At 42.4% G+C, this 19,258-nt stretch overlaps 1 protein-coding gene across 8 annotated transcripts in view; it reads left to right on the forward strand.

Annotated features, from left to right (window-relative positions):
* Window positions 1–1,146: 1,146 nt before the first annotated feature.
* Window positions 1,147–19,258, forward strand: part of cast (calpastatin) — a 199,675-nt gene continuing 181,563 nt past the window's right edge. For 6 of the 8 annotated variants that reach the window (XM_067982866.1, XM_067982872.1, XM_067982876.1 and 3 more), the window contains exon 1: window positions 1,149–1,320. In XM_067982866.1, coding sequence (XP_067838967.1) covers window positions 1,279–1,320 — 42 coding nt within the window. In that variant the 5' untranslated portion in view covers window positions 1,149–1,278. Of the gene's footprint in view, window positions 1,321–19,258 lie in introns of all 8 variants that reach the window. The other 2 variants (XM_067982870.1, XM_067982868.1) reach the window with 2 other exon arrangements.

Here is a 19,258-nt window from a genome sequence, read left to right on the forward strand (position 1 = left end):
CAGAAATGGCAAGCTGCCACCCTAAGCACAGCAGCTATGGTGTAACTTGTGTAATTGCAAGCAGTGGACTTCCTGAGGCCTGCAATGACCTATGTAGGAGATCCCAGAAATATAGAAAGTGAGAGCAGCTGTCACATTTGCCACCCACTAGCAAGGCCCTCTATGTCAGTCTTTTGTTCCTCAGAAGAATACCAGGGCCAATATATTTGCTTTGGGGGAAATCTCTCTCTCATCCCACTACTGTTTGTCTGCATCTATTTGGAAGAAATTAAGCTTAAACATATTTTCTCTGTACTTTATCATTGAATACCATTTGAAACCTGATTCGACAGGTATTATTAGTACATACCATTTTCTAAATCAACTGGTTGGAAAAAATTGTAGAATATTTGGAAAGTAGTTAATTCATGGGTTTGCACATTGTGCCTTGCAGGGCTCCAGAAATAAAAGCTGTAAGACATGGTGTAGAGCTTTCTGGACAGTGTGCTAGTGCAGCACCATTGGAGCATCAACACACAATACCACAGAGCAATGGCTCGGAAGTGCATGCCTGTGATCTCCACCTGTGAGTTCCCACTCTCACCTGTGTTACTTTTAATAAACCCCAAACAGAAACCAGAAGGAAAATCTGAAAGGGAGGGAAAGTTATCATTGGGCCACTAAACAGTTTCATAAACTTGTAGAAAAAGATTATTCACTATGTTTGGTGACTGTAATAGTAGAACATTGTTATACAAGTTATTTACACACTATAGGGTGGAGTTTCCACTTTGGACGCAATCAGCAAATTTTATGTGTGGAGGGTCAGTCGGCCTAAAAAGTTAAAAATGACATCAAAACAGGAAAATGTTAACATCTCCCAGTTCTGATGAAAGGTCATCAACTTGAAACGTTAACTCTGTTTCTTTCTCCTCACTTGCTGAGCTTCTCCAGCAATTTCTGTTTTTACTTCAGATTTCCAGCATCCGCAATATTTTGCTTTTGATGTAAAAATGACATCACTCCACTAACCTTAGAGTTAGAGGGGGCAGGAAATGTGGTGTGTTTTGTATGTGGAAAAAAAGACTGCGAAATCTATTTAACTACAGAGTGCTCCAGATCAGAAAAAAAAATCAGAAGCACTGAAAAAAGACACGCCCTAAACTCGATCCTACTACAAGTTTGGACGGAAAAGAGCCAGCGCCTCTTGTTTGAGGCTGGTAGAAGTTAGTCTCGGTTCGGCTCTTGCCTGCGAAAAAGTATATTTGTGTACTCGAGTTTCAGTGCATGTCCTGAAGCATGTCGCAATCGAACAAAAAGAAAACTAAAGCCCCCAGAAAGGTAAATGTGATTGAATCAGTCGCTGTTAGTTTAATAAACCAGCTCAGGCTGGAATGTGAACTCCGATTTGCCGGAAGACTCCAGGCCAAAAACCGATCCGATCCGCCGCTGGTCCCACTCCTAATTATTGTTGGTGACTGTTTGGCCTTAATTGATCTTCATTATGAAGTTTGTGTCATTTCCTTAATTACGCTGGGAGGAAATGCACCGCAGGACGCTTACTGTTAATTAATTAATTAATTAATAACACATCAGCATTTAAGCCCGCGGACCCCTCGGACAGTTGATGGAATAAGTTTTATATAAGCTGTTATTTAGTGGTGGTCCCCCCCACTTTGCTGGTTTGGGTAGTTGAGCTGTGTCCTCCCCGAGATTTAGTACAGGACTTGCACTGATCCGGAAGGAATGAGAAGTTTCTTCTTCCCGTTAACCATGGCTGAAACAGTGTTAAATATCACTGGGCTTGCTGATGAAATGGGGAAAGAGCTGTGGGAGAAAATGGTTTCCCAGCCAGTCTGGGACATTGACACATTGTTGGGCTGTTTTGCACAGGCAGACCGGAGAACTGCATCAAGGCTTCCTGAGCATTAGTAATCCAGCTTGCATATAATGGGCAAACGTTATAAAGGAGCGCGGCTCCTGTTGGAGACTGGCCAAGAGGAGTTGGAACAGTTGTGTGTCATTTTCGACCTCACCCTGTAATCTGTAAATGGTACAGCAGTAGTTTTGAAACTTGTCGTGCCATCGATTATCACACAGTTGGACCGATAAAGTCGTTTGCAAAACGCGAAGTTGTATCACTCTTTTCTCCTGCCGTGTGTTGTATAGGAAGCGAAGTGTATCTCTTCCCACTCAGTGTTTTCTCACGGGCCTGACTGAAACAGCAACGTTGACCTTTGCTTCGCGCATAAGCATTCCAGGGAGACTGTATCTCCCTTACTAATTCGTTATCATTTGACCAGATCATAGTATCAAAAACTTTTTTTAAATTTCCAGGTATTAGTATCTCTGTGCTGAGAAATATTAACTTTTAAAGACTAATTTAAAAAAAAAATTCTTGGGATGTGGCTGGTATTTATTGCCCAAGCCTAATTGCCCTAAGAAAGTGGTGATAGGCTTCTGTAGACGTTCTTCTGCAACTGGACAATGGGATGGACAAGCTCTAACTTTTTGTGGCGAGTTTAATCCGTATCTATGATCTCAGTACAAGCCCATCCACCACCCTAAACATTCACTCCATTCACCGCCAGCGCACTGTGGCTGCAGTGTGTACCATCCACAGGATGCACTGCAGCAACTCGCCAAGGCTTCTTCGACAGCACCTCCCAAACCCACAACCTGTACCACCTAGAAGGACAAGGGCAGCAGGCACATGGGAACAACACTACCTGCACGGTCTCCTCCAAGTCTCACACCATCCCGACTTGGTAATATTTTTTTTTATTATTCGTTCACGGGATGTGGGCGTCGCTGGCAAGGCCGGCATTTATTGCCCATCCCTAATTGCCCTCGAGAAGGTGGTGGTGAGCCGCCTTCTTGAACTGCTGCAGTCCATGTGGTGAAGGTTCTCCCACAGTGCTGTTAGGAAGGGAGTTCCAGGATTTTGACCCAGCGACAATGAAGGAACGGCGATATATTTCCAAGTCGGGATGGTGTGTGACTTGGAGGGGAACGTGCAGGTGGTGTTGTTCCCATGCGCCTGCTGCCCTTGTCCTTCTAGGTGGTAGAGGTCGCGGGTTTGGGAGGTGCTGTCGAAGAAGCCTCGGCGAGTTGCTGCAGTGCATCCTGTGGATGGTGCACACTGCAGCCACAGTGCGCCGGTGGTGAAGGGAGTGAATGTTTAGGGTGGTGGATGGGGTGCCAATCAAGCGGGCTACTTTATCTTGGATGGTGTCGAGCTTCTTGAGTGTTGTTGGAGCTGCACTCATCCAGGCAAGTGGAGAGTATTCCATCACACTCCTGACTTGTGCCTTGTAGATGGTGGAAAGGCTTTGGGGAGTCAGGAGGTGAGTCACTCGCCGCAGAATACCCAGCCTCTGACCTGCTCTTGTAGCCACAGTATTTATATGGCTGGTCCAGTTAAGTTTCTGGTCAATGGTGACCCCCAGGATGTTGATGGTGGGGGATTCGGCGATGGTAATGCCGTTGAATGTCAAGGGGAGGTGGTTAGACTCTCTCTTGTTGGAGATGGTCATTGCCTGGCACTTATCTGGCGCGAATGTTACTTGCCACTTATCAGCCCAAGCCTGGATGTTGTCCAGGTCTTGCTGCATGCAGGCTCGGACTGCTTCATTATCTGAGGGGTTGCGAATGGAACTGAACACTGTGCAATCATCAGCGAACATCCCCATTTCTGACCTTATGATGGAGGGAAGGTCATTGATGAAGCAGCTGAATGATGTGTTTTGTAGCCATAGTATCTATTAGTCACTGGGTCAAAATCCTGGAACTCCCTAACAACACTGTGGGAGAACCTTCACCACACGGACTGCAGCGGTTCAAGAAGGCAGCTCACCACCACCTTCTCAAGGGCAATTAGGGATGGGCAGTAAATGCTGGCCTTGCCAGCGATGCCCACATCCCATGAACGAATTTTAAAAAAAAAACTTCACGCCGTTCAATACATTTGAATGGGGAGCCCGACAGCGAGATGCCATTTTCGCACAGCTTATGGAGGAGCGGCGCATCGCGGAGAACAACTTCCAGATTTCCGCGTTTAACTGCACATCTCTGCTTGCCGGCTGTTGCTGTCTGATTTGCACATAAATAACGATGAGCGCTGTAAGCCTCAGTGTTATTTTCACAGCAAAGTCTGGGCCATGGTGCTTTGGAAGGAGAGGAGGGAGAAGGAGGAAATAACTTCACAAAAAAAAGTTTAATCCTATAGTCGTGGTGCGAATAGCACCTGCCAGTAGAGAAAGGCCATATCTAATTAGCGGACTCGAGGTCTGTCGGTTGTGGGGACATAGATGGGTGATGAAAAAAAACAGAACTACACAAAGGGATGTAAGACCTAGTACAATATATTCAAATCTTCAATCCAGATCACTAAGACTGATGATGGACAATTGTTTCATTTTGGAAGGTTTAAGTGTAGATGGGCCTTGAAAAGATGGACCTGAATGGCCTGGTGGTAGTGCACCTTATTTTATGTATGCAGCATACATGTATGTATGTGTCATTGAAGAATAAAACTAAAAAAGCCTTGTTACCTTTTTTTTATTCATACACAATGACAAAAGTTTGATACTTATTAGCCTTTAGTAAATCTTGCATGCCATCATATTGAAATATAATTGTATAACCATAGAATGTGAAACGGGCAACTGTTGAAATTGTGTTTTATTTTAAAGCATCTCAGATTGCAGCATTGGTGGTTCAGTGGTAGAATTCTCGCCTCCCAAGTGAGTGAACCAGTTTGAATTCCCAGCCAAATGCAGAGTAGCGATAGATTCTACTTCACTTCCATATCCTAGTTAATAGACATCAGTACTTGCTTTTCATTATATTGTTATCGAGTGCAGGAGAGATACACTTAAGGGGTGCAGTATTAGTTGGATATACTTTGAGGGAGAGCAGCATTTTAGTTAACACGTTTTTCTAAAGTATTCTTTTAACAGGTTGTTGACACTTATTCCAATTCTTGGGTAAACCTGAAGATAAAGCATTTTCAACTTCTGGTTTTCATTAGTGTCAATGATGTGTTTTGTAGCCATAGTATCTATTAGTCTTCAGATGTGTATTACTAGTGTCAATTTTGGCTCAGTGGTAGCACTTTTGCCTCTGAGTCAAGGTTGTGAATTCACGCCCCATTCTAGAGACATGAGCACTAAATCTAGATTAACACTTCAGTGCAGTACTAAGGGAGCACTGTACTATCAGAAATGCTGGCATTCGAATGAGATGTTAAACCAAGGTACGCTGTCTACTCAGGTGGATTGTTTAAAGAGAGGGGAGTTGTCCTGGCCAACGTTTATCCCTCAACCAACTCCACTAAAAAGATTTAATCTTGCCATTTTACCAACACATGCACAAAAAGGTTAAAGTACACATGCATACGCTGTGCAGATATGAGTATTGAGATTGCATGCCCAATGACAATGTCTATTACTTTTTTATTTACTAATCAAAAATGCAATTAGCCACATATGGCTGGTAGCGAACATAAGAAATAGGAGCAGGAGTCGGCCATAAAGCCCCTCGAGCCTGCTCCGCCATTCAATAAGATCATGGCTTACATATTGGACAACACTTATATAAAACTGATAATGCCATTTTCACAAATCTTGTCTGGCCTCAGCCCTACAAATACCTCCTCTCCTGGCTTCTAGTTCTGGAATTTGTAGCTCCCAGTTGCTAGATAATAGGAGACTCCCCCTGATGCATCTTTGCTTCAGCTTGGGTTTGTTTCAGCTCCCGCTTTGAGTGATTGTTCTGGGTCCCTGACCCTGTTCTCCATTTGTTGAGTAATTGCTCCACTTCCCCCCCCCCTCCCCCCCCCATTTTTCATTCCTTATTCCGCTCTCAAGTTCTATGCCCTACACTACCTATGAGGAATCCCATGGGAGATCTAATGGTAATCCAAAATAATTCTAACAATGCATTTCGTCCCAGTAAGGAGACCTCTTATCTTTACTTCATAACTGCTGAGATGGCAGCTTGTCAGTAATGGGATTTTGTTTTGCAAGTGTCAGACTAGAAATTCTGTCCTTCCTCTCCTGCATTGTTTGCAGCTCCATAGCATTCTGAAAATGAGCACAGGGATCCTGTAATGGCTGCACAATGAAAATTGTAAACAATTTTACAACACCAAGTTATAGTCCAGCAATTTTATTTTAAATTCACAAGCTTTCGGAGATTTCCTCCTTCCTCAGGCAAATGTTTGCCTGAGGAAGGAGGAAATCTCCGAAAGCTTGTGAATTTAAAATAAAATTGCTGGACTATAACTTGGTGTTGTAAAATTGTTTACAATTGTCAACCCCAGTCCATCACCGGCATCTCCACATCATGCACAATGAAAGAGTAACTACAACAAACAAGCACTACTGATTTTTTTTGCTCTGAAAGGTGTGTCATATTTGCATTTTGGATAAAGGTATGTCTCATTTGTATTTGGGATGGCTATGAAGTTTTGTTAACTCTTTCTAACTTGTATTAGCCTTTTTTTCTCTTTATGCCAAGACTCTTTGTAAGCCCTGCACCTCCACCCCTTCCCCACCTCCTTATCTGAGAATAATTAAAGGCCTACAGCACTAAAATCCAGCAAAGCGTTTGATAAACAACAGAGTGCCATCTTTCTGATTAGTTGTTTGATCTTTTGGATGAGACGTTAAACCAATTTGCTGTCTCAGGTAATTGCAAAAGATGCCATAACACTATTCAAAAAAGAGCAGGAGTGTTCTGCTGTGCCCTGATCAATGTTTATTCCTCGGCCAGCACCACCAAAAGCAGACTATCTGGTCATTTATCGCATTATATTATCCAAAAGGTGACACCTCTGACAATGCACTACTCCCTCAGTACTGTGCTGTAGTGTTGGCCTAGATTTCATGCTCAAATCTCTGGAGTGGGATTTGAACCCGCAAGCGGAGAGAGTGCTACCAGTGAGCCAATGCTGACACTAACAATCTCAAGATACTGTTATTTGCTAACTTAACACTTGTGTAAGGCAGTGCCTGTTCTTGTGAATGAGGAATGGTCTGTACAGCCACATTAGAATATGCTAGTACAGTCATCCAAGAATAAGGTTTTAGTATGTCAAATTAAAATCATATTACATAAAGCTTTCAAGCACAGTCCATCTTACATTGTCTACATCTTCTTGGGAAGCTGATTATTGGATGCATCGAATGTTGCTTTTGCAGGCTGTATACTATACTCTGCCAGATATTTCAAACAATTAAAATCCATTCACTTCTGTAACAGTCAGTTTTCATAGTGGGTATTGCTACTGAGGTAGATGAATTTGCAAGGAATTGTATGATTCTCATTCTAAGGACAAAGGGAACTAGAGAGCAGTGAATTTATTTATAGCTGTATTCTCCATGCCAAAGTTTTTAAAAGTTGTTAGGTGTGCTTCAGCAAAAATGCCCATCTCATCAGCCTGACTCATCAGTGACAATTTTAACACAAAATTATGCTTGCTGAGATATGGTAACCTTTGCTAAAAATGAAAAGCATCTGTCCCAGACCCTCTGACTTCTATCCAAAGAAACGGCCAAGTTTGAAAAGAGGAACAATGGGTTTAAGCCAAAAGCAATTTGTTTATTTTTCTGTGATCTTCATAATCTACTTGTCTGAAATAACACAACTCGCCAAACAGCTCACTTACCTGTCCACTAGACACCAGCATTGTTGTAGAAGTGAAATGAAGAATCATCTGGCTGTATTTGTCACGTCTAGCCTTCGGCAGTAAAGTAGAACAGTTGACCTGCAGTTGAAGCTTAATCTTTCATACTGATGATACCACTACATGATTAGGGCCTAACTAAAGTGGCCATCAGTCTTTGATGTGATGTCAATGCTACCTGCTCCCATCAACTGACAACACATCACAAATATTATCATCCATTAATGGATTAAAACTGATCGTTACCACTAACAACGGCCAGTCATTTTTACTAATTTGGGTATACAGTTAGATAACCCCCAGAGGTGTGGGTTTGCCAGATCTTTACCAACTCCAACCGCCAAGGATGACTATATGCTTACCAGAATGATTTAACTCAAGATTGTCTGATATGTCAATGAGACTTAATCTGAGCTGCTTGATCAACATCACAGAGAATAGAAGCACCAGGCATGATCTAGTTTCCGAGATCACAGTGGTCTGGTTGACACATCCTATCCTGTTCTTTTCTCCCCTCCCCCTCCTTTTTGCCTGACTCTGTACTTGCTTTAAAAACTGTTAAATCTTTACTTCTTCTAGTTCTGAGGTTATTGACCTGAAACGTTAACTCTGTTTCTCTCTCACAGGTGCTGAGTATTTCCAGCATTTTCTGTTTTTATTTCAGATTTCCAGCATCTGTAGTATTTTGCTTTGGATTTAATGATTGTATCATCTTGGTTTTAAAGATAATGGGAACTAAACAGCACTGTAATTAGAGCTGTATTCCCCAAAGTTTAAAAAGTTGTTACGATGGTGACAATTTTAACCTGACTCATCCGTCGGGAAACTGACTAGATTAGTTGTAACGCTGTTTACACCCCGCCTGATTTTACACTCCATTAAAATCTGCTAAAGTTTGTTGTGTGATAGTTTTGAAAATTGGTCAGTGGTCAATGTCTGTTCACAGTGCTGATATCTGAATTCAGTCCCAGCAAAAGAAAATAATGGCCTGAAATTGTGTTCCCTGACATCAGCACAGAGGGAGTGGAAAAGCAGGATTTTGATCCCTACACTGGTTATGTGCTCTGGCCAGGTTTTGCACTGGGCGGGGTGGGGGGGTTGCGGGTGAATGAAGCTTGAACTGCTCTATCATGCAGGCCTCATTATAATACGTAATGGAGGGTTCCAGGGTGTGATCAGTCAGCACAGAAAATTGTGTTCTGCACCACTGGCACAATGTAATTCTGGTGTGCCAAGACAAGCAGAGGGCAGAACTGCTTGCACGTCAACTTCTGGGAACTCTTAAAAGGTAAACGCCTTGCCTTTTGATTCTGAAATTGCTGGACTTGTTGCTTGTTCTGTTTTGCCAGTTTATTTTTTGGCTTTTGTTTAAGGCTGTTATAATTTGTGTTCAGTACGCTTTCAATTGGAGTGGAACATCCACTTGTTTCTATTTTTAGGAGAACTTTTTTTTCTGCACTTCTGTCTGCCTGTCTTAGCCAACTAGAGCCACACCCGAGGCTCTTCATGAGATGGAGAATGAGGAAGAATTAGTTCAGCAGCATTACAGGTAGGTGCGCTTGCATCACAAGAGGATGCAGTGCAGCAGGGACTGTCCACAGGTCCGGACACTGTTTCTTGCAGATGTCAAAAAGCTGAGCCTCACCAGGGAGGTAGTTGCAGAGCTGTGCCATCTCTAAAGAAAGCCCTGCAGACTCTCTTGAGGACTGGCACCTCTCTGTCTATGGCGGTGAAGATGACAACAATCTTTTTTATGCAGCTGGCTCCTCCCAAGGTGCAGTAGGATACATCTGCCAGATCAGGAAGTATACAGTGCACTGCTACTTCCATCAGGTCACTGAGGCTATGTTTAAAAGGGCAAATGAGTGTATCACGTCGACTAAGGGAGAGGAGAAGCATGAGGAGAGGGCCTAGCACTTTAAGGTGACAGGAATGCCCCATGTTCAAGGCCTAATCAGTGTCACTTGGGGACATATGGGCTTCTTTCACTTAATCCAGTGGCATTTATTAATAGGAAGGAATTCTCTTCAAGTAATATACAGCTTATTTGTGACTACCAGCATCTTGTCATGCAGGTTTGTGCAAGATATCCCAAAAAACAGCCACGGCTCTTTATTCTGAGACTGGCGACAGTACCACCCTTGTTTGGGAGAAAGACAGCTATGGAGGGATGGCTGTTAGGAGACCAGGGATACTCACTGGAGCAATGTGAAACCCACAAACACCAGCAGAGAGACGATTCATTGAGGTCCATTCTGCCACTAGGGCAGATCAAGCTCACCAATGGCCTATTAAAGCAGAGATTCTGTTGCCTGGATCGGTCAAGCCTATGCCTTTATAAACCCCACCCCAAGTTATCCAATATTGGCATATGCTGCATGCTTCATAATTTTTCCATCCAGAGGCGTTGCTCTGTACCATTCCACATGAGTATGCAGGTGCGTGTGTAATTGTTTACACTGCGGTGTCCTGGCTTGGCTCCAGATTTCCTCTATTAGTGCTGCGTGCAGATCACTGATAGACTGCCTCATAAAAACCTTACCCTTTTCCTTCCTGAGCTGCTGTTTAGGTGCTATCTATCTTAAGGAGCAGGCTGGTATTAAGAAATACCTTTTATTATTCAAAAATATTTTTGTTGCTTTATTATTTGTTGCAGAAATCTGCTGCCAAGCTCGAACAGAGCAGTGTAAATTACTCACACTCTCCCCTGCAAACTCATGTGGGATGCTTTCTTACCCTTACATGCTCCTTGCCTGGAACTCTTTTACTGTTGATGGGTAGGCTCATTTAAAAACTCCCTCACTACCCTTTTGCATGCTGTCTGTTCTTCCATGATTAGATTGAGGCCGTATTTAGTACTGTGCCACCCCCATTAACAGCTGCCTGGCTCTTTCTTTATTTTCATGTACATGTATTTGCCAAATCTTCTTTCATTGACAGAGGAAGAAGAGTTGTGTGTAATTTTTGTCATGTCACATGCAAGTGAGTAATGAAAAATGTTTACCAAACATTTTTTTGAAGCTGGACAAAAATACTAAAGGATGTTAAAGGGGCAAAGTATCTGCCTTGCAAGTTCTAACGGAATGCAGTGATGTATTCAGTGACATAGTCACATCATGAATCATGCCCACTACAGTGTGAACTTTGGTTAACAACAAATTTTTCAAGCAGGTTGTTCAGAAACTTCCAATCCAATGATATTGTCCTGCAAATCACTTGATTTTAAGATTGAGAACTGAAATAACAACTTGAAATGATTTTTTTTGTGCATAGAAACTACATTTATAACTGTTTGTTCAGGCAGCGAGTTTGTGTTGAAGACAGGAGGGTTTCGAATGGCTATTTACAGACTGGCACTAATTCAGCTTACTGCTTTATTCTTGGGTAACCTTTAGAAAGGAAATCTGCATAGAATTGCTTCTCGAAGAATTCCTGATTTTATTCCAAGAAATGCCAGGATGAAATGGGCTTGGAAAGTTTAGGAGTGATGTGTTTTCTTTGGGAACAAATCAGGCTCTCAAACCTTTTCTCTGAAAATTTAAGTGAACAGGATAATAAGGCTGTCTAAATGGCAACAAAGTGTTTAATAGCCAATATGTTTGTATCTGTGCAATTCTATGAGGCAATGATTTTAGGACACCCACAATGTTGAAGGAAAAATCATTTTGGTTATTTCAAAAGGTAGATGAATTAAGTGGCATATATGGAGTTGATCAGACCAGGAGAAAATAGTTGACAATTTCATGATATTGAACAATTGGTATTCATTTGCAAGCCAAAGAGTATTCTGTTCTGTTTGGTACCTATAATTGCACAGCCTGTGATCTGCTCTGTTTTATTTAGATGTATGGAACAAGTGGTATAATTTCAATATACTGTGTACCCCCCTATTGATTTGTAGACGAGTGCTATAGTTGTGATGAAAACAGTAACCACGATTCCTGCAAGCATTATTGAATATTAATGTGGTAATGAGTTAGGTTCCGAAGTCGGTATTATTTAAAGTTCTAATTACAAATGTTTGGTACACGTAAGAAAACATGTTACTTTTATCTACAAGTGATCTTTTCAAATAACATTTTTGAGTAGGCTTGAAACCACTGAAAATCAGCCGTAGTAATGGACATGGCATTATATTGCAGTTCTACGTTTGGTAAATTGATGATCTCAGCTGGGCAGGGGGATTTGCAGAATGCCTACCCCTAATGGCTAATTATAATTCATTTGAATTTTTATAATGAACATGAATGGTGAAGTAGTCTCTTGTTATGGTTTCATTCCTTTTTTAAAAAAAAATCCTATTTGTATAATGTTGGCACTGCAGATTTCTTAATGCATTTAAACAATAGATATTGAAATGAAGAAACTCAGACTAGTGTTATCAATTCTTGGGATATGTGGTGGATTAGAGATCTGTCTCGTTTCTTTTCAAAAGAGACTCTTCATCTACGGGAATTTGTAGCTTGTCAGTATTGTATCCACCCTAAATGGCTGTTGCAGCTACAGGCTGGGAGAATTTTTGCCGTGCTTTTGTCTCTATGGAAAAGGCGTGAGAACACAGTAAAAAGTATGTCATACGAACATACGTAGAAACATACGAACATACAAATTAAGAGCAGAAGTAGGCCATTCGGCCCGTCAAGTCTGCTCCGCCATTTGTTAATCAGGAATCTATCTAACACAGCCTTAAAAATATTCAATGACCCTGCCTCCACCGCTCTCTGGCAAAGGGAGTTCCACAGACTCACGACCCTCTGAGAGGAAATATTTCTCCTCATCTCTGTCTTAAATGGGAGACCCCTTATTTTTAAACTGTGGCCCCTAGTTCTAGTCTCTCCCACAAGGGGAAACATCCCCTCAGCATCTAGCCCTTCTAGTCCCCTCAGGATCTTTTATGTTTCAATAAGATCACCTCTCATTCTTCTAAACTCCAGTTTAAACAGACCCAACTTGTCCAACCTTTCCTCATAATTTAACCCCCTCATCCCAGGAATCAGTTGAGTGAACCTTCTCTGAACTGCCTCCGAAGCAATTATGTCCTTTCTTAAATAAGGAGACCAAAACTGCACACAGTATTCTAGATGTGGTCTCACCGATGCCCTGTGCAACTGTAGCAAAACATCTCTACTTTTATATTCCATTCCCCTTGCAATAAATGACAACATTCAATATGCCTTCCTAATCATTTGCTGTACCTCCATACTAACTTTTTGTGATTCATGTACTAGGACAGCCAGATCCCTCTGTACCTCAGAGTTCTGCAATCTCTCTCCATTTAAATAATATACTGCTTTTCTATTTTTCCTGCCAAAGTGGACATGTTCACATTTTCCCACATTATACTCCATCTGCCAAATTTTTACCCACTCACTTAACCTATCTATATCCATTTGCAGACTCATTGGGCTCGATTTTCGGACTCCCAAGCCGGCGGGTTTGTGGCGGGGGGCTCCGAAAATCGGGGATTCCCGGACCACGCAGCCCCCGCATGTGGAACTCCCACCGGCAATTAAAGCCGGCGGGATGCCACTTAAAGTAATTAAGTAGGTACTTCAGGTCGTTTGTAGACCTGATTGACCTGATATTTTAGGAGGGATGGGATTTTCAAAGCAACTGAGACTGTTTCCCGTACTGGGGGAAACACTCCCAGTTGAAATGGACGTGTTGCAGGCATCAACCTGTGGCAGCTGCAAAGGTCCATTGGAGGGGGAGGGGAGAGGAGGGGGGAGGGGAGGAGGGGGGAGGGGGGTGGGGGGAGGAGGGGGGAGGGGGGTGGGGGGAGGAGGGGGGTGGGGGGAGACCCTCACTCATTGCAGGAGGCCACTCTGACCCTCCTAACAATAAAATTCACCGACTTGCACACTTACCCCGGTGTCCAGACACATGTACCTACCTTGCGGATCCCCTCAAACGTACATCTTCCAGATGGGGGCCGCGTAGTTGCAGTCATGACTTCCTCGGAGGATGAACAGCATCACCAGCCTCGCCGGCCACGCTGTCCACGCTGTCTGCCTCTGACACGTGGAGCTCCACAACAGTGCCGTGACACATCCACCTGCACAGCAGGAGGGAGGGCAACCGCAGAGAGAGATACGTCGCAGAAGGCACTACCCTCGCCACAGGGTCTACAGACCGAGGCTCAGCTTCCTGGACCTCTCTGAGCAGCAGTGCACACAGAGGCTCAGAGTCACTCGACATGTAGTCGTGGACATCTGCAGCCTCCTTCATGCTGAGCTGCTCCCGGCTGGCCCGAGCACCATCTTCTTACCTGTCGCAGTCAAAGTCACCACTGCCCTCAACAACTTCTCCTTAGCATCCTTCTAGGGTGCCACAAGGGACATCACTGACGTCTCTGTCGTCTGCACAAAAGAGCCCTGCAAATACACCTACACCCACTCTGCAGTGACACAATGGGTGGCATGAGTTGAGGGTCTTCATAGTGATCCTCAGGAAAGGGCATTATTGCACAAACCAGACAAGATTTGCAAAGACATGGCAGTAGTGGTGCCAATATAATATGTAATATGAGTTGATCAGAAATCAAATATAAGTAAAAACCATGACAAACCCTCAAACACCCTTGTGCATCCCCTTCATGCTCACGACACGTTTGCCTTACGCTGCCTACTGCACAGGTGTGATGCATGCCCTGTGGCTGCAGCACAGGTAGTGGCAGGTTGAGTGAGGCTGACCGTGAAAGAGATGCATGAGAGGGTGCGTATGAGACGGAGCCATGAGATTGTATGAGGATTGGGTTGAGTGGTAGTGGTGGGGTGAGTAAGTGCAGGTAAGATGAGGATGAGCTTTGATTGGGTGTGAGGGGTGATGTGATAGAATAGTGTTGGCAGTGCAGAAGGAGATGTGGGGTGGGGGCGGTGATGTGGCAGATGGAGTGTAGGGGAATGAGTAAGTGTACTCACTTCGGCTGACCTACTTAGGTCATTGAAGTGCCTCCTGCACTGTATGCAGGTGCGTGATATGTTGGTGGTGCAGGGGACCTCCTCTGCCACCTCGAGCCAGGCCTTCTTGGTGGCAGAGGTAGGCCACTTCCTCCCGCCCACCGGGGAGAAGATCTCTGTCCTCCCCCTCCTCCTCACCCCATCCAGTAAGACCTGGAGTGAGGCATCATTAAACCTGGGAGCAGCCTTCCCCCTGTGCTGCTCCATGCTGTAATTTTGCCTATTTTCTGCAGCATCAGTCAGTGGAGGACTGCCCCTTTAAATAGGGCTCCTCCAGCTGACAGCCTATGATGCGCCTGCGCAGTCCGCCCGCTGCGCAGCTTTCCAGCGCGAAACCCAGAAGCACAGGTAAGTACCTTCAATCAAGCTGCAATTGTGCGGAACACCCCGATTTCACTGGGCGCGTTGCCTAATATCGGGCCCCTTATGTCCTCTTCACAACTTACATTCCTACCTATCTTTGAGTCATCAGCAAATTTAGCAACCATACACTCAGTTCCTTCATCCAAGTCATTGATATAGATTGTAAATATATATTGAGGCCCAAGCACTGATCCCTGTGACACTCCACTCGTTCCATCTTGCCAACCTGAAAATGACCCATTTATGCCTATTCTCTGTTTCCTGTTAGCTAACCAATCCTTTATCCATAATAATTATGTTACCCCCTACACCATGAGCTCTTATTTTGTGAAGTAGCCTTTGATGTAGCACCTTGTCAAAAGCCTTCTGGAAATCCAAGTACACCACATCCACAGGATCCCCTTTATCCACGTTGCTTGTTACTTCCTCAAAGAACTCTAATAAATTAGTCAAACACGATTTCCCTTTCACAAAGCGTGTTGACTCTGCCTGATTGCATTGAGATTTTCTAAGCGCTCTGCGATAACCTCCTTAATAATAGATTCCAGCATTTTCACTGTGACAGATGTTAAGCTAACTGGCCTGTAGCTTCTTGCTTTCTGTCTCGCTTCTTTCTTGAATAGAGGAGTTACATTCACTATTTTCCAATGTAATGGGACCCTTCCAGAATCTAGGGAATTTTGGAAAATTAATACCAATGCATTTACTATCTTTGCAACCACTTCTTTTAAGACCCTGGGATGAAGTCAGTCAGGACCTGGGGACTTGTCAGCTTTTAGTTCTAATAATTTTTTGAGAACCCTTTTCCTGATGATTGTAAATGTTTTAAGTTCCTCCCTCCCTTTCACCTCCTGATTCACAATTATTTCTGGCATGTTATTTGTATCCTCTACAGTGAAGACGGATGCAAAATATCTGTTCAATTCATCCACCATTTCCTTATTCTTCATTATTAATTCCCCAGACTCACTCTCTAGAGGACCAATGCCCACTTTACTTACTCTTTTCCTTTTTATATACCTGTGGAAACTCTTACTATCTGTTTTTATATTTTTAGCTGGCTTTCTCTCGTACTCAAAATTCTCCCTTCTTATTATTTTAATTATTCTGTGCTGTTTTTTATATTCTGTCCAATCTTCTGACCTGCCACTAATCTTCACGGAATTACATGCTTTTTCTTTCAATTTGATGCTATCTTTAACTTCTTTAGTTAGCCACGGATGGTACGTCCTTCCCCTAGAGTCTTTCTTTCTCACTGGAATGTATCTTTGCTGAGTATTATGAAATATCTCATTAAATGTCTGCCACTGCATCTCTACTGACATATCCCTTAACCTAAGTTCCTAGTTCACTTTAGCCAGCTCTGTCTCATGCCCTCTTAATTGCCCTTCTTTAAGTTTAAGACACTAGTCTTAGACTTACTCTTCTCTCCCTCAAACTGAATGCAAAATTCAATCATATTGTGATCACTGCTACCTAGAGGCTCCTTTACAATGAGGTTATTAATTAATCCTATCTCATTACACAAAATCAGTACAATATAGTTGATTACCAAAACGTTACAGTTGCCGAGTCCACTCATTTAACAAAAAACAATTGGCGTTTATCATCGGGTCACCAATTCTTATACATATGCCCATGGCATTTGCAATTATCCATCAGAGGTGATATGAACAAGGCTGTTACATTTTGGCTATGTTCTGTAGATTGCTTGGCTGGTATCTGTGAGCCACTGTTTGTCTTTTGAAACCTTTTTGTGATTGACCGCTTCATTTAATTGTGAGCGATTTATTTTTTGATCTTGTCTTAGCGCAGACATCGATGAGTGGTATCAAGTCTCATGTAAAATCTCGATCACTCAAGCCTGGTCCAAAATAAGAATATTAATTCATAGGTCTGCTGGAGCTTCAAGATAATTATCACTTTGAAACAGGAACTATAAATTCAGTAAGATTTTATAATCTAGTGAAATCTGCTGCTTGCTCTTGCATCTGTTTAATCTTATTTCTTGATAAATGTGATTTATAGTTGTAGCTTAGCAGCTTGAGTTATTTAGTTGACAGGCAAAGGAGTGTACAGTGAGATCTTATGCCATTTCCAATGTATACTGTAATAATAAAATTTCTTTGCATAAGGTCATATTTTAGCTCCTATGAGTGAAGGCTTCTAGAAGTGGAATTTTGTATTAAGCATGCGAAAGTGTTTGGAATTAGCTTGAACTGCAACAAAAATATTGTTCATTTCTGTATTTGGACTGCTGTTTTAAGTGTCTCAAGAAAATGATGCTGAGATTTTTAGATAAAAGTTATTTGATTATCAATGACTTGGGCAGCTAAATAATAACAGGGCTTAAATTCAATTCACTGTGTACACTGAACCATGCATGCTGTATGCATGAAACCATTTCTAATATTGGAAGTAATGGGTGAGGGGGGAAATCTTGTTGAGAGAGAGAATGCATAATGGAGCCCTTACAGTCTTTGTCTATTACACTGACTTGACCACAGTACCTCAAGGAATAAGTATGTGTGTTATGTAAATATCATATCCAACAGAACTTGAGTGCCTCTTTGGTTTATACTCGGGTTCTTACATGTGGTATTTAAATTTATCAGATACATTGTTTAGTGAGGAACACTAATATCAGCCTGTGGTGATGATAGTGTATCAGCTGTCTGTATGTGAGTTTTCTGTGCCTCATGAAGATACTGGGAACTTTGGCTCAATTTGGAAAATACTTTCATGAATAATTGCATCTGTAATCTGAAACAAATTCCTAGTGGATGCAGCCATAGTACAAAATGTGGTTCTCTGTACAGCAGATTGTGCTTTGAGGTTTTGGTTAGTGCATATTAATTTAGCAGAATATAGCATCTGGCTGTGCTATACCTGATTTGGAATACTTGGTGGTGATGGATGCCCATAGTGGAAAAGTGTTCTATTCTCCAGCATTGACATCAGTCACCTTGAGCAGAAAAATATTTTTTAAAACCTTAATGGTAACATGACTGGCACTACATAAATTACACAATGAAAAAACAATGACCACTTGTTCTCTGCATGGCCGACACTGCTGAACCAATTGGTAATACAAATAAATGAGAACTGATGTATTCAGAAAACCAATTTAAATAAAGCACCGTAACAAGTGAATATTTTAAATGGTATTAAATAAATGATATTTATACAATGTATCATGTGTGTATTAAATTATTGATACTTGAACTTTACATTGTTCAGTGTGAAATGTTTTTAAGAAGTTTGAATAAAAAGGGAAGAAACTTTGGATTTATATCTAAACTTTTTTCTGTACTTGATGCATTTGCAATATTCTGGGCAAAAAAAACAACTGACACTTGTATATCAGGATTGCAAACCGGTGTGACCTTGACACACCAGCATTTCTCTCTTTAAAAATATTTACATCTCATTACGAAATATTGTTGTCAGCATGTTTGAAATATCACAATGTACCTCTTTGGATGCTAAATCATTCAGAGGAGAAATTGTGCCATACTTCAACAAGAAAATTGTATTTGCAATACAATCACCATCTCAGTTACTGCTTGCTGCTCCCCACCTTTCAGAATGGCTAGTGCTATGTGCTCATATAGGGGTCGATTTACACTTGATTCACCTGGCGTTAGTGGGGCAATAAAAGCCTCAAATTGGGGTCAGTAGCCATATTGCCCTATTAACCCTGATGATGTGGCTGGCTCCATATCAAAGGGGGTCTACCGCCGGGGGTCCAAACTGCCTGCTTGTTTCAGATGGCTGGAATCATATCTGCACAAGAAGATGGTCACAATTGTTGGAGGCCAGTTATTGCATCCTCCAGGCCTCACAGTCAGGACTCTTTGGCCCAAACACCTTTAACTGCTTTATCAATTACCTTCCCTCCATCATAAACAAGTGGGGCTGTTTGTTGACGGTTCATTAGTGTTCAGCTGAATTGACAACTCTTGTGATGATGAGGCAGCCCAGGCCAGCCTTCAAAAGGACCAGGTTTGGGTTGAAAGTGGTAGATAACATTTGCAGCACATAAATACCAGGCAATAACTATCTCAAACCAAAAAAAGGCTCATCTACCTCCCCATGACTTTAAATGCAAATTTGACTGGACCAGCACTATCAATACTGTGGAAACAGCAGAATAGAGGCTGGGTACTATGCAAACTGGCTCACAAATGACCTCTCCATTATCTACTATGCTCAAGTCAGGAGTGTGATGGAATACTCAGGACTTACCTGGATGGATGCAGTTGCA

This window comes from Heptranchias perlo, chromosome 4, assembly GCF_035084215.1.
Source record: "Heptranchias perlo isolate sHepPer1 chromosome 4, sHepPer1.hap1, whole genome shotgun sequence".
NCBI classification, from domain to species: Eukaryota; Metazoa; Chordata; class Chondrichthyes; order Hexanchiformes; family Hexanchidae; genus Heptranchias; species Heptranchias perlo.